Source organism: Mixophyes fleayi, chromosome 5 (assembly GCF_038048845.1).
Source record: "Mixophyes fleayi isolate aMixFle1 chromosome 5, aMixFle1.hap1, whole genome shotgun sequence".
Lineage (NCBI taxonomy): Eukaryota > Metazoa > Chordata > Amphibia > Anura > Limnodynastidae > Mixophyes > Mixophyes fleayi.
Window position 1 is genome coordinate 66,507,655 of NC_134406.1, and position 15,474 is coordinate 66,523,128.

At 36.6% G+C, this 15,474-nt stretch overlaps 1 protein-coding gene across 2 annotated transcripts in view; it reads right to left on the bottom strand.

The window, feature by feature from the left end:
* Window positions 1–11,748: 11,748 nt before the first annotated feature.
* Window positions 11,749–15,474, bottom strand: part of ZNF385D (zinc finger protein 385D) — a 252,255-nt gene continuing 248,529 nt past the window's right edge. For both annotated transcript variants that reach the window (XM_075212330.1, XM_075212331.1), the window contains one exon: window positions 11,749–12,046. In XM_075212330.1, coding sequence (XP_075068431.1) covers window positions 11,816–12,046 — 231 coding nt within the window. In that variant the 3' untranslated portion in view covers window positions 11,749–11,815. The remainder of the gene's footprint in view (window positions 12,047–15,474) is intronic.

Consider the following 15,474-nt stretch of genomic DNA (forward strand, 5'->3'; position numbering starts at 1 on the left):
GTGGGCTCCTGAGGGAAGACACGTAGGCAACAGTTGGAGTGTTGACCCCCACCCTTGGAGAGCATTGTTTGAACCGACCTATGACCTGCATTATACTGGACTATCCTGAATCCTGAACCAGTGGAAAAATACCATGACATCACCACTGTTTTTTATGTACCACAAACTGTATATAAACCAGGCACTGAGACCATCATTCAGTTTACTTTGACCACAGGCTTCAGGACTGAATGACTGTTTGCTGGATCCAGTGCGCTGTGTATGTATCAACTGTACTTTAGTTTATTCAATTGTTATTTGTTATATCTTTTGCTATTAAATCTTAAGCCACATTGATCGCGGACAATATTAATTGATAGCGACTAAGCAAACATAACAATTTGGGTGCTTGTGAGTGGAGACCACGCTACCTGAGGATTCGCAAAACCAACAGATTTCGGTTTCTCAACAAAGAGTGAAAGGCGCGTCATAATTGGGTTAGAACGGAAACAGTTCTGTGCCTTTTTATTATCCTGTGTTGTAAAACCGAATATCCGTTTTGTGTAATCCAAGGGGCACTGGTCAAAACCAAGGGACAAGAAAGGAAAACTGTTTCTTTTTATTATCATTTTGCGATATAAATGTGATTTGTTTGCATAGCATACATATATATATTTCCCTCTATACTTGCCACATGTTTAAACAGTTGTATTGATAGATAGTCCTGTTGTATTTTATAGTGAAGTGAATTGTTAAAACCTCCGAGACGTTATTATATAACAAAGGTGTCTGTGGATTGTGAATTGAGTGATTGTAAAGACAAAGTAAAGTTGATGCCGATTGCTGTTGAAGTACCAGGGTATAAAAGATAGCCAAGGAAGGGTATACAATGATGGTATACTGTGTTTACCAAAGCGGGGTAATTTTGTGACCAATAGCAATTAGTATTTGTACAGCCACACGTGTTACATATATAACAAGGGATTGAGTGATTGTGAACGGTTGGAGGAAAGCTGGAAAGGCTGGGATTATTCAATATTTATTGCAACCGCTGTGGAGCATGAAAAAAATATAGGTAAGAAGAAAAAGCACAAACTGATTGCTTAATGATGGTAAGTAATCAGGTGTTAGAAGGACTACACAGACGACCACCGTATAACAACACTTATTATGGGGAGCGAAAAAAGCAAGAGCCAATGAGGTGTTTTAAATGTTTTAAAATTGGACATGTAGCAAGAAACTGTAACAAGAGAACAGATAGAGGGGAAAATGGGGACAAGAGAAGATTTGGGCCACCTAGGAGGGAATCACATAGATGGCCACAAAGGAGGCATAAACAAGTCTCAGAGGTTTCCCAACAGTTGTCCACACACATCATAGCAGCAAATGCTTTGCAGAAGAACAATAGCCAACACTAGGGGTCAGGTCATACCTGTATTCTACAACCAGTTAGGTTAACTGAAAATCTTAGGGAAGAACTTACATTGACAGTTGATTTATCTGGTGTAATACAAACTTTTCTTGTAGATACAGGGGCGGCCAGGTCAGTGATAACAAAACTGTTCCAGCTATGGGAGTAACGGAGAGAGTGCTACGTCACCCTTTGACTAAACCTGCAGAGGTTACTATTGGGCCCCTGCACATGAAGTATTCATTTCTCTTGGCTGCAGCAACTCCTACTAACCTACTGGGAAGGGATTTATTGTGTAAAATGGGATGTGTCATTTACTGCACCCCTGATGGTGTATTTCTAGACATACCAGGGAAAGTTGCACATGAGGTACAGGACATATTAGACACTCCACAAAGGTTACTGCTGCATTCTATTGTTCTAGAACAAAGTCCATCTCAGGTAGAGGAAATGTTATCAGAAATATTGGGTTTCCTATGGACTAAAGATGGACAGGATACTGGATTGATGTCAAATGTAGCTCCTGTAATGGTTAATCTGAAAAGTGTCAGGCAAGCTCCAAAAATCTCACAGTACCCATTAAAACCAGATGTGGAATTAGGGGTGTATCCTGTAATTGAAAGGCTACTGCAACAAGCGATTTTAATTTGTACATCCAGCAAAGACAATAGTCCAATTTTCCCAGTGAAGAAGAATGGGGGAGAGGAGCTACAGATTAGTACACAACCTAAGGGGAATTAATAAAATAGTTGAGAGCCAATTCCCCAGCTGTCATCCTTATGCAGATTCCACCATCTGCCAGTCATTTTACTGTCATTGATCTTTGTTCTGCCTTCCTCTCTGTCCCTCTTCATCCTGAAGTCAATATCTGTTTGCATTCTCCTATACGGGGGGTGCAATACACATGGACAAGATTTCCCTAGATTGACAGCCCCAGTATCTTCTCCCAGGCCTTACATGACTGTTTACAATCCTTCCAACCAAGCAATAGGTCTGCTCTACTTGAATATGTAGACGAGTTGCTGCTGTGCTCTGATTAATTTACGTCATCTGTGCATGACACTAAACTGTTGTTGCAACATTTTTCACAGACAGAACACAAGGTTGCAAAGGATAAATTACAGCCATGTCAGACCAAGGTTAAATACTTGGGGCACTGTCTCACCCAGGGGCTAAGACACCTGACAATGGACAGAATTCAAGAATCAGAAGAATCAACAGTAGATCCGTACCTTCTTGGGCATGTGTGGGTATTGTAGATCATGGATTTCAGGTTTTTCTATTCTGGCATTACCATTGCAGAAATTAGTCTCATCCTCAAATCCTGAGTGTGTTACGCACACAGAGGAGTCAGAGCAGGCATTCTTTAACCTTAAAGAGAGTCCTAAACCTAAAGCACCTGCTCTGGGAATACTGGATTATGAAAAGCCTTTTGAGTTATATTGTACAGAAATTGATGGTTGTGCAGTAAGTGTTTTGACACAGAAACATGGTGACGCTAGCAGACCGGTAGCATACTACAGTGCGCAATTGGACACTGTGTCAAGATTACTTCCTGCGTGTTTCAGAAGTGCAGCAGCAACTGCTCTTCTGGTAAGTAAGAGCGAGGACGTACTAGATCAGGATTCAACTGTCTATAAACCACATGCAGTATCTGCTCTGCTAAATTCTGCTCAAACTAGACATGTCTACTCAGCAAGGTTCACAAAGTGGGAACTAGCTCTGATGGCACCTGCAAATATTACCATCAGACGGTGCAATACTTTAAATCCAGCTGCATACCTACCATATGTGCCTCGTGATGCACAAAGAGTGGAAGGAGAGGAGACTCTAGCTGAAGATGCAAGTATACTGATACACATGATTGTATGGAATATCTGAACCAGATATTAACTTTCCCTAAAGAAATTTGAACCAGGCCTACTATTTCTTTCCATCTTGTAAGTGTTATCACTTAAGGAGTTGGGTGAAGATACTATATATATCACATGTTATTGAACACGTTTAAACATTCAAGGCACTTATGTATTTTGCATCTGGTGAGTGGATTCACATGAGAAGAAAACCTTGAATGGAAGTTGATTACTTATCCCATTACAGATCACCTGTTGCTACAATATTATACTATGTTGTGTGTTTTTTATTTATTTTTTTATTTATATCTTTTCATGTCACACTATCATCATATTTAACAGAGCAAAAGATCAGAACAGTGTGATCCACGGATCTACTCCTAAAATATAATTTTTTTAATTACTTTATTCACTTGTGTATGTTTATAAGAAGATAGGATATACTATTTTCTATCTCTATATGTGCATTGGTTTAAATTGTTCCAATTTGGGATATATCCATGTGATTACAGTTGGCAGCGCTGAATTATTCCTATATACATATACTTTTTATCTGTAAACATGTCAACTGGCAAGATGATGGTTTTTTCATCTACAAACACACAAAAATTAATTGAAATACAAGATTTGTGTTCCCTACAGGAAAAGGCGGTCTAGAAGGCTAAGGGATGTGGTCAAGAGTCCTCTGGACTCTGGAGAGATGGACAAGGTAGGCCCGTGGCTCCCAGAGCATATTTCCCAGGCCTAGCTGAAGCAGCACATGGTCTGACTCATCTGGATAAAGAAGGTATTTGTAAGCTGGTTAGGGCATACTGGTGTGCACCAGGCTTTTCTTCCGATGTCAGTAAGAAGGCAATGTCTTCTTTTATCTGTTTGAGGAAAAATGTCGGGAAGACAATATCATCGCAGCCATCCCATATCCCTTCTACAGATGGGCCTTTCCAGGTAATACAAATTGACTTAATCCAATTACCACCTTGCAGGAATCTCAAATATGTATTAGTGTGTACTGATGTATTTTCAATTTGGGTAGAGGCATTTCCAGCTGCCACTGATATTGCTATTTGTACTGCGAAAAAAAATTGTTCAGGGATTTGTATACAGATATGGTATCCCTAGATTTATAGAAAACAATAGGGGTACTCATTTTACTGGTGATATCTTTCAGAACATGTGTAAACTTATAGGAATTAATAGCAGACTTCATACTCCCTACCGACCACATGCCAATGGTAAGGTGGAAAGGGTAAACAGTACCATTAAGAACACACTGAGTAAGATAATGGCTGAAACTGGATTGGCGTGGCCAGAAGCATTGCCACTAATCCTCCATAGCATCAGAACCACTCCCAAACCTCCTCTTAATCTGTTCGCTTTGAGATATTTTTTGGCAGACAACCTAACTTGATCATAGGTCCACAGGATGAATGAATATATCTCATAAAAATGAGCAAACAGCTAAGACAACAGCAACAAAAACTCAAAATGCTGTCACCTGGTATGCCAAAAACAAACTGTCACAATGTTGAATCTAGGGAATATGCAATGATCCTCAATTTCTTATGCTTAGGTTGTTTCACAGACCGGTGGGAAGACCAAATGTTGATGACCGGCACCACATCTCTGAAAGTATCAGAAAGAGACACTTGGGTCCATTCTACCCACTGCAGACAAGTCAACAATCCGGAGAAGGTACAAGGCAAAGCCGAGACTGACACCAGAGATCTGTTATTCGTAAACCTGTTCCGGGAGACCTAAAGACTGCAGCTACTGACACCTGAGCCAAGGACGTTGTACAGACTATCATCCCAACATGGAGTGGCGGTTCTTCTACTCTTCTTTTTCCAGGATTTTTCTAATTTTTATTCCTTTTAGGACACTCTGCTCTTGTGATGGTGGAAAGATGATGGAGAGGGGGTTCGGTAGTCTTACTGATGAAGTGGAGTTGTGGAGAAGTTGTTAGAACAATGTTGCCAAACTCAATTCGGGGTAATGAAAAGGTCTGCTAACTCTGGAACTCGAAGACAGTATGAGGGGCTATTGTCTGAGTAATATTTTATCTGTAAGTACTGTGACTCTCTAGTTGAAGAGAGGTGCATCCAGGGATGCCAGTCCAATAGTAATCTGGATTTGGGTGGGCATCCCTTAGACGATTATCACTCCCTAGTGGGTAAGGTCATAAATCAAACTGAGTGCTGGGTGTGCTCTCATGTGCATCAGGGACAACATAATGCAGGATTAGTAGCGTTCTCACTAAAAATCTCTGAGGTCCTCGAATTATGCAGAGGGAGGCCCATAGAAGGGAGATATAATATCACTAGGTCCCCTAATCTAAAGCTTTGCCAATACTCCATAGATCGGTCATTGTTTTGTCTGAATTTTTAACATGAAAAGAGACTCTCGAATTGAGGAGTTGACCTACTGATCAGACAATAGTTCGCCACACCGGTATTGATGGGATAATACTCTCAATAATACCAATAACCAGGAATACTGAAGGACATCATAGATGGGGGAATATGAACAAGCATAACAGATTATTCATTGGGAAAGTTCCTTTAGGTTATTGTCAGAATGCTATATACGCCGAAACTTGTCTTGAACAGATGGGGACACTACGCATGGGGAGTTTTGGCAAAACTTTATGCAATATTATCAATGATCGTACTGTACCTCATGTCCTCCAAGATGATGTGTATTATGTTTGGGAAAGAAAGGCTTTCTTCTGGTTAACTCAGAGTTCCAAGGGTTTATGTCCTCTAGGCAAATTGGTTCCCGATGTTATGACCATTACACATGATGAAATGAGTGATATCTATAGAGCAACATCACCCCATATGTACACACACAGTATGAACATTGTGGCTAAAGAAATATGATTCCAGGTAAAGAACCTGTAGCTACAAAGTTAATTAGTGAAACTACAGGATTTCAAATCATGGTTGCATTAGACCCCACCAGGATTGCTCGGGAAACCCTACATTTTAAACATATACAAGACCTGACTAAATTAATAGACAATATCACTGAGCTGTATGTCAACACTTTCAGGTGTATGAGTAAGGAGCTACAGGCTTATAAAACGGAGTTAGTTCAACAAAGGTTGCTGTTAAATTATCTCACATCTATTATTGGTGGATACTATGTGACATTAGCCACCAAATTTGTTGTCAAATGTTGCACATTCATCACCAATAATACAGATGACCCCAAAGAAGTAATTGACCGAAAGATGGACGAGATCTTACATTTTAAAATGGGAATTTCGGAAGAACCATAATTCAGGATGGTTTCCATGGTGGAACCTGCAAAATGGTTCTCAGGTCTAGGGGAATGAGTACAAGAAATGATCATGAGTATAGGTAAGCTCCTTATTCTTATATTTGGTGTAATTATAGTAATTGGCTTATGTGTCAGATGTGTTCCTACTGTGTTGAAGTGTGGAAAGTGTTCTACTAAGGTAAATAAAGAAAATGAGACGATGAGACTATAATGATGATGAGAAGTACAGGTACCACGGTTAACGAAGAACTGCATTAAAATCCTGAGATAGAAAGTATAATTAGGTGATAGTTTTGTGCAGTATCAAAGGGTGGCCTGTGAAAGTCAAATAATTGGATGAAGTCGTTTCAAATTAATAAACATCAATTTAATTGGCTTTATATGAAAATATGCGAATAGCACGCTACGGCTTGTTAGGGCTGACTATGCAATAACACTAGCGAACACCTCTAAATACATTTACACTCACACATTCATTTGTAAATGCTTCACCTTAATAAAGTTCCAGCACATAGTCTTTTATAATCAGATGTAATAGATTTAACAGTTTACCATAATGATGTTAAAACTACTTTATTGATATCTAAGGTTCCGGATATAGAAAATGTGTCATGCTTAGTGTCATACTATTACACTTTTTACCATCAGACATCCGCTAGAATCGGCTAAGCGATCGCACCTATCCTAAATCCTGAATCAGTGGAAAAATGCCATGACATTGACACTGTTTTTATGTACCATAAACTGTATATAAACCAGGAGCTGAGACCATCATTTAGTCTACTTTGACCACAGGCTTCAGGACTGAATGGCTGTTTGCTGCGATCCAGTGCGTTGTGTATGTATCAACTGTACTTTATTTTATTAAATTATTTTTTATATCTTTTGCTATTAAATCTCTTTGTGCCTTAGAACCACATTGATCGCAGCGGACAATATTTATTGATAGCGACTAAACGAATATAACTATAGCTCAGATGTACCATGTTATTGTAAGGATACTGGGACTCCCTCTTTAACTGAATCACTGACTGTGTATGTTTTCATTACCTCTTCAGCTGTGATGAGCAATAGTCATTGCACATCTGTCTCGTTAATTTCAGTGTTTCGTTCCTGACCTGATTGGACCTTTGAAGTTTAAAACCCACTCCTGTTTTATGCATTGTTTGATGAAATAGAAGTGATAAACTCTGGACTCCTGACCAGCTTGCGTTCTGAGATTCTTCACTTACTGGTTTCTACTTCAACACTGACTCTGTACCTTGGCAAACATAACTACTAATCTAAGTTTTTTGGAATCCAGCTTACTTTGAATTCTTCTGTGAGTACTGCAGCTTAAACATAGAACTGCTTATACAAAATTATTGTCTGCTGGCTAGGAAAGAAATCTTTCTACATCACTCTGCCTGCTGATACTGCACTGAGGGGCTCTGGGCTCATCTCATTTGTACTTAGACTTTTGTTGCCTTCATGTGATTAGAGATATTGGATAGCCTCCATTTCCAAGATGGAATCGGTGAGTACTATTGTCTAAACTGTTATTATATTGTTTGAAGTATGACAGACTGTCAGTGTCTCTTAAGATCTTTAATTACTACAGCTGTTTGAGACTACCATTACTAGTGACTTTTTTCTGTGCTCATTAATCAGTTGCTAACTGTGTTTATTCTGTATCTGATCATCAGTCAGGCTAAGTAGCAATTATTTCAAACTACTTTCACCAGTGACTTTGCTTTCATACAAATAAATACCTGTCCCATCCTGGCTTGTCACCTTGCCTGGAGTTTTACAATCCAGCCAAACAGCATGGAAATAACAACCCAAGCCAAGCAGGATCTTCATCAATACCTGCTTTCAGAAGACTCTGAGAAGATGTCTAGACTCCTGAATTTTTATTGTCTAACATATTGGGTATATTCAAGAAATGTCAGTTGTCATGGTGAAATTTGTTCAAAATTTGGGATTTATTTCTTAGGTAGCAGCAATGGCTTAGGGATTCAAATTTGGTTTGAGTCATTTTACCTATTGTATGAAATGTTTGAAATTATTCCCCAATTCTTGATGTTTTAAGTTACCAAAACTTTAAAAAACATTACCATTCTATGCATTGCAAAACTTTAAAAAAAACTACCATCTTATACATTGTAATTTTGCAGAAGCACAGTGATTCATTGCAGCAGACATTCAATGAATATATTCGGTATGTCCATAATGCTGTGTCGTATATCTTATTGTCTGCCTTCAGCACAGACATCAGGTATTATTAATCCACCTCTTGCGAAGTATAGTACGAATGTTTTACCTACACTTACATAGTTATACATTGCTAAATTTATTATATAGCAATACAAATGCAATTTACAAGATCTATACAGATCCCGCAAATAACATTTTGTTTGTACAGCAAATGCAAGCCATGCAAATTATGTTTGGGTTACACCATATGGGGCTAGTACAATTGCAGAAGTGTTTGGAGTAGGGAATTAAGTTACTTAACCATTCTTGAAGTTGCTCTTTTTTCAAATATGCCTGAATAATTACATTTATTCAAAGAATTTTCTTACTTTCAAGAATAAATTTACAAATAATCTTTCTGTTGCCATCAAAAATATACTATTCTACTAGCATATGGCTGGTAATTTAGTCCACTAGAAAATGGCTGGCAAATTAGTCCACTTGCATATGGCTGCTATTTTAGTCCACTATAACATGGCTGGTAATTTAGTCTACTAGAAAATGGCTGGTAATTTAGTCTACTAGAATATAGCTGGTAATTTAGTCCACTAGAGTATGGCTGGTAGTGTAGTCCACTAGAATATGGCTGTTAACTTGAATAAATAGTGTGTAAAACATGATTTTCCTAAATACCACTACTGACTTAATTATGCTTAATGAGTCCACTTTGTATTCTGTGAATACACATTTAATAATGTATTTCCGTTTATGGTATGCATATTCCTTATTCTAACTAACACAATAAATTATGTATTTAGCTGTATTTTCTTCATATGAAACAAATCATGTATTATTCTTTTAAGGCAAATATATATGCTTTGAAAAATTCAGGGCAATACCTCTAAAAAAAGCAAAAAAAAGTTTATATTTATATTGATATGCCAGTTTTATCTTTAAAACATGGAATGTATTTTCATTTAAATATATTCCTATTGACAATTACATTGCATTATTTCCCTGTTAAAAATATTCTAACAATGTCCAGTTTATCTCCCATTATGGAGGGCTAATTTAACAACGTTTTAGCTATAAATCCAATAGCATACTCATTAGAAGCCTGTACCAAGAAAAACTGAGCAGCAAGAATAAGTCTGTGCATTGATACAGAGAACAATATCACATACATAGAGAGGTTTAGGACATTAGTCCATACATACATGGCACATATAATACATTACATACTGTATTTAATCCACTATAATAAAAAACAATCCATAATACAGCAGTAAACATATTTTGGTTGAGAATATACATAATTTCCTTTCTTTTTAATGTTTTATTTTTTAAATGCATGTATTCAACGGAAAACATTATTTTTTTTTCTCACAATGGTTTCCACATGATTCGTCTAATTATGAGATCTGCTAGTAATTGCAAGCAGCATATTTTTTGTGGCTTTTGCATCTTTGTTCTGAATGGAATATGACAGCAACATAACACTACTGTTTACACAACATCCACAGTGTCAAATAAGTTTAGATACCCAATAAGATTGCACTTGGCATGAAGATTTATAAGGGCACTATTCACAGTGTTTCTACTTTAGGTGCCAGAGGTTTCCCCAACTCACTGAATCGCATTGTTTTACAGTTATAGATGGCAACCAAAAAATTAAATTATAGAATTAATTTTTATGGGGCTCATTTAGAAATGGACGTTTGTCATTTTTTTTTGCGCAAGAAATGCATTTCCGCACTGTGCATGTCCAACAAAAATGGGTATGTATATGTCCATATATGCAATTTGTGTATCAATGGCTTTTCTCTCCATAAGCTTACAAAGAAAGTGGGGGGAAGGTCAAGCAAAAGATACAGTGAGAAGCTATTCACATACTTATGAAACCCTATAACATGGACACATCCACAGAAACACCTTCTAGAAGGCATATCTCTTGCATGTGCTGAAGGGCTGTTGTAATGATATGCAATGATATTGCTGATGATGACTATCTAGCAGCTTCTGATTTGCTGATTGCATATTGACCCCTTCAGCTGTATTTAAATCATTAGCGTAACAACTATATTATATGAAGCCGGAACCATCTATTGACACTACTTAATTGATATATCCATTTGGACTACTGCAGAAAAACAGATTCCCATTTGATTTTTAAAGGGGGAAACAACAGATGTTTGTATTTCATTTATGTGTGTATTTAATTACATTTTATACTGAAAAATATGCTTTCATATTCATTAATAGCGCTTCAGACACTATTCTTACTTGTATATATGACACTTCACTACACTTTGATATTGTGTACAAATAGGGTAATGTGACAAGCATCTCCTACTAACACTGTTAAGCCGCACCTCTACACTTCCTCTAAACTATCTTTACACTATCATGAGGCGTAAGTATGCACACTTGTTTTGTCTGAATTATGCCTGGGGAAAATACAACTGTTTTTGCGTTGGATGAGTCTTTTCCGACGTATGATTAGAGCTCAAAATGCTTCCACCTCTAAATGAGTCCCTGTATGCAGATTGAAACTTTATAATGCCCTTAACAAATTGTATATATGTACAGGATCTAATAAATGGAATGCTTGGGTTTTCCCAAAATTTATAGGCTAATGCCTAAGATAGACTAACTTGAATTTCTTTCACCCTACTGTCCTTGGTAATCTTCTCCTTGCTAAATTGTTTAGCAGTGCTCCTCGCAGTAACTACAAGAGGAGGGACTTGGTAATCATGTTTGTATTATGATATAGCAGCATTTATGTATTTTTGTCTCTTCTTTCGGGTTGTCAGAAAGTTGTTGGTATAATGAGATTATAGAAAAAGATCCCACTCCTAGTGTTGTCTAGTAAAACAAGAAAGACATGGGGCGGGACAAGTAAAGGTCACAGCACTTATAGAACAGAAGAACTTTACATTAAAGAATGCTTTCATTAAGAAAATACAACCTTTCTTGCTTAACTCCAGCATTTTCAACTATTAAAAATGTGTGGCTTACTTTTATTTCGAACTATAAATAAACACTGCATAGTTTTTTTTGTTTTTATTGTGTTTTGGAAAAAAATTATTGCAGTACAATTATCCCTGCTTGAAGTTCAGTAAGGAGCAAACAAAATAGGTGTGTGGGTGGTCCGTATTGGCCCTGGAGCTGGACGCAGAAGTGCTGGAGGAAATGCTGAAGTACGAAAGAGTGTAGCTGCTGGCGTTCGGAGATTGAAGGGTGAATGCACAGCAACTGCGGCAGCAGCTGCAGCCGCTGCCAGTGGGTTTGGTGATATCCTGGCAGTTAATGGCTTTAGACGTTGCTTGGAAAAGGCTACTTTTATCTGTGAAAACAAAGGGACATAAGTTTAACAATTTTTCAATACTTAACTATTATATAATAATAAATACTATAAAATAAGATTATACTGTGAGAACATTTGTTCGTCACGAACAGTAATATAATATGTAGAAAGACATTTTAAATTCCTATAAATTTTGTTATTTGTAATGTTTTATTATTCAAAGCAAGGTTCACATTCACTGTAAAACACCCTATATATATTCCATCATTTTCTAGTATTTAAGTCACGATAACTGAATAATAATAGTAATAATACAATGAATGTCATTAATATAGAACAAAACTAAATAATAATATTACATGACTAAATCAGCAGTGTAGTAATGTATTCATGACATATAGAGACCTGTGGCGCTGTAAATGAAAGACTTTATTAGATTAAACAAAATTCTTGGAGCATCCTCGCAGGTAAAGTAGTTGAACATGTTGACATTCTACTCCAATTATACTTCAGTTTATTCTGATTAAATACTTGCTTAGACACTACAAAACGATACTGCACTTTCACTGATAAATCTAGCTCTTAACTCATAGCACAGAGGAAGAATAAGAGTTTGATAAATTCCTTCTGGTCTCCAAGATTAATGAACAATTTAAGAGTTGAAGGAACTCAGCAGTGCTACGGATAAAAGTGCAATTAGAAGGGAAATTGAAATGGGTATTCCCTGGATACAAAAAAAATATAATTGAGGTGAGCACTGTTTATAAAATATGTATGGATTATTATATTAACTATAAGAAATACATTACACAATAATTCAAAATGCAAAGCTATATTAAATTAAAAAAAAATATTTTTTATTTTTTCAGTGGACATGCTACATTTAGATAAAAGAAAATGCCTTTACGAAGTGCTTATCTCAATTTCACAGTGAAACACCCTGGAGGACAAAAATCCATTCTTGTATGCAGCATGTTTTAATAGCTGTACTTACTTTTAGGGAATGATTGAGAACATTGAGAAGATGTTCTTTTAAGATAATAATTTCTATCGAAAGGATTTGTTAATTTGAAGAAAACACAAGCCCACAAACAATTATAGAAGCTTAAGTGTACTTTACCAAAGGCTCTGTTTGAAATTAAATCGAAATATATGTAACTGATGTAATGTTAAATACGTATACAAGATAATATTATATTTTAATTTCACCAATATAAAATTTAAATAAATTGATATGGCTATTAACTTAATTAATTGTGGGTAAAATAAAAATTATGTGTTGGCTATCCACTAATTATACAAATTGTGGGAAGGTGAACTGTTATTCCATGTTCCAAGGTGTTACTCAGTGATGTGTATTAGACATGTTTCATTTTGTGTCTCAATGTAGCCATAATGGTTTTCACCTGTATTTTATAAAAATGCTCTAAATTTATATATTGGAATTTTACTGAATACCAAATAGTTTTACAATAGGGTCTCATAAATAGCAAACACAATCCAATTTCTGATCTACATATTAAAATGATAAAATGTCATATTTTTCCTCCTATAATTGGTAACTAAATGGTAAGGATAAATTCTGATAAAACCACTGATTATTTGGCGAATCATGTACTAAATCCAAAAAACTCTGTATCTCTAGTATTTGAACTGCAAGTTTATTTACATATTTTAATGAAGAAATAACAAGTTATACTAATGTTCTGTATATGTAGCTTCTTTATGTAATTTTTCCTAAAACAGAGTATTGGCATGTGCAGAGGCCACCAGTAAATGCAGTTACTATGGCTCATTGGAGATGTGAAGATATACTTTATGGCATACATATTTTATACAATACATATGCAATGATCTGCAATGTGGTATCCCATGTAGAAAACATATTATAGGGACTTTCTTTGGTTTAACAGTTTTTTCCTTCTGTAAGGCTCCCAATTGGCAAATCAGCCAGTTCTATCACTAGCTGATAGCTGTTTGGGTTTCTGTTCTAGGCTGTTGGAGTACAATGCAGGGCAGGAAAGAGCCCTACACTGAGTTGCACTGAGGAGGTCTAATGGGAGAAAACCGAGAGGGAGAGAGAGCACTAGATATGATATGGCTAGATATAGACAGATATAGTTTGCACATTAGAATTGGCACCAGATATGGTTGTGTACATTAGACTTAGCACGGCATGTGAAGACTTTCATGCTGGCATTTTAGTGAACCAGAACTAAACCAGGAAGCTGCTGTGCAGCATATGCAATCAGTTGTGGTTCATTGAACATAAAGCAAGACAGGCACCTGGAGGAACTGATGGAAATGTTGTAGGTACGTTCTGAAGCAGTAGCTGCTGATTGTTTCTATTAATACAGCATTTAGCGCAGTAATGCACAGATTTTCCAACTGCATTACAGGAAAAATGCATAGTTGAAAGAATATAGTAAAAAAGCAATCAGAGTCTATACAAAATGTGTATAATGTACTGTGGTTTGTGTAATGTAGTTGGAAATGTGGTAGGTGCAAAGTGACTTGCAACTGGTATGTGCAATATGGCTGTCAATAGAGCATGTGAAATTGCTTTCAACCACTGATCCAGCATTCTCTGCATAGCGGGCCTCTTCATGACCTCTAACCTGAGCCACATTTTGTCTAAAACTGACCATGACTGGAGGATCACAAAGGCATTAAAAACATTATTGGGGGCATGCACAGTTGGATGCATTTGAATATAAAGTAGTATATAGTATAATATGCTCTTTTATTTTTACTCAAGCGCACAAAGAACTAGTTCCGAAGCTAGTGCTTTGTGCGCCTGTTCAGAAAAAAAGCAAATTATTGACGCAATTTGCAACCAATGCTTCATGCTTCCCTACATATACAATCTGATCAGGAAAAGTCTAAACATCACAGTACCCTGCAAACCGGAGTCAGTTCAGTTATTTGTACAGTGCTGGAAATGTAAGTGCAATATTTCCTTGTATTGTAAACAGTATTTCCCTGATGTGCTTGCCTATGGATCATGTGGTAATGTTTATGTTACCAAAAGATGGACAAGATGAGCAGTCATTGACAAAGCTGTGCCCACAGTTTCAGAGATAACTACCATAAATCTCACGGTGAGTTGCAAAATCCTTCTCTCTGCCTTTTTTTTCACTATAATTAGTTAGAATGTAGAATACCTGTGGAATGCTTGTCATTATTAAATAACAAAATAATTACACGCAAATGATTATACAATGTAGATGTGGTATATTTATTTTATGAAACATAGAATATTCTATCCCTGTAGAATGTAAGTTCTCACAGGCTAGTCTTCTACCTTATGTCTCATGTCTGTACCCTATGTCACATTTTTGCCCACTGTTTTTTCTGTCCCCTGTTTTTCTTATGCAGAATTATTTTTTTGTATGCCATGCAATTTGTTCTGTTAATTACATCCCTGCATTTATTATTCTGCTTATCTGTACAGTTGTTCTTATCTG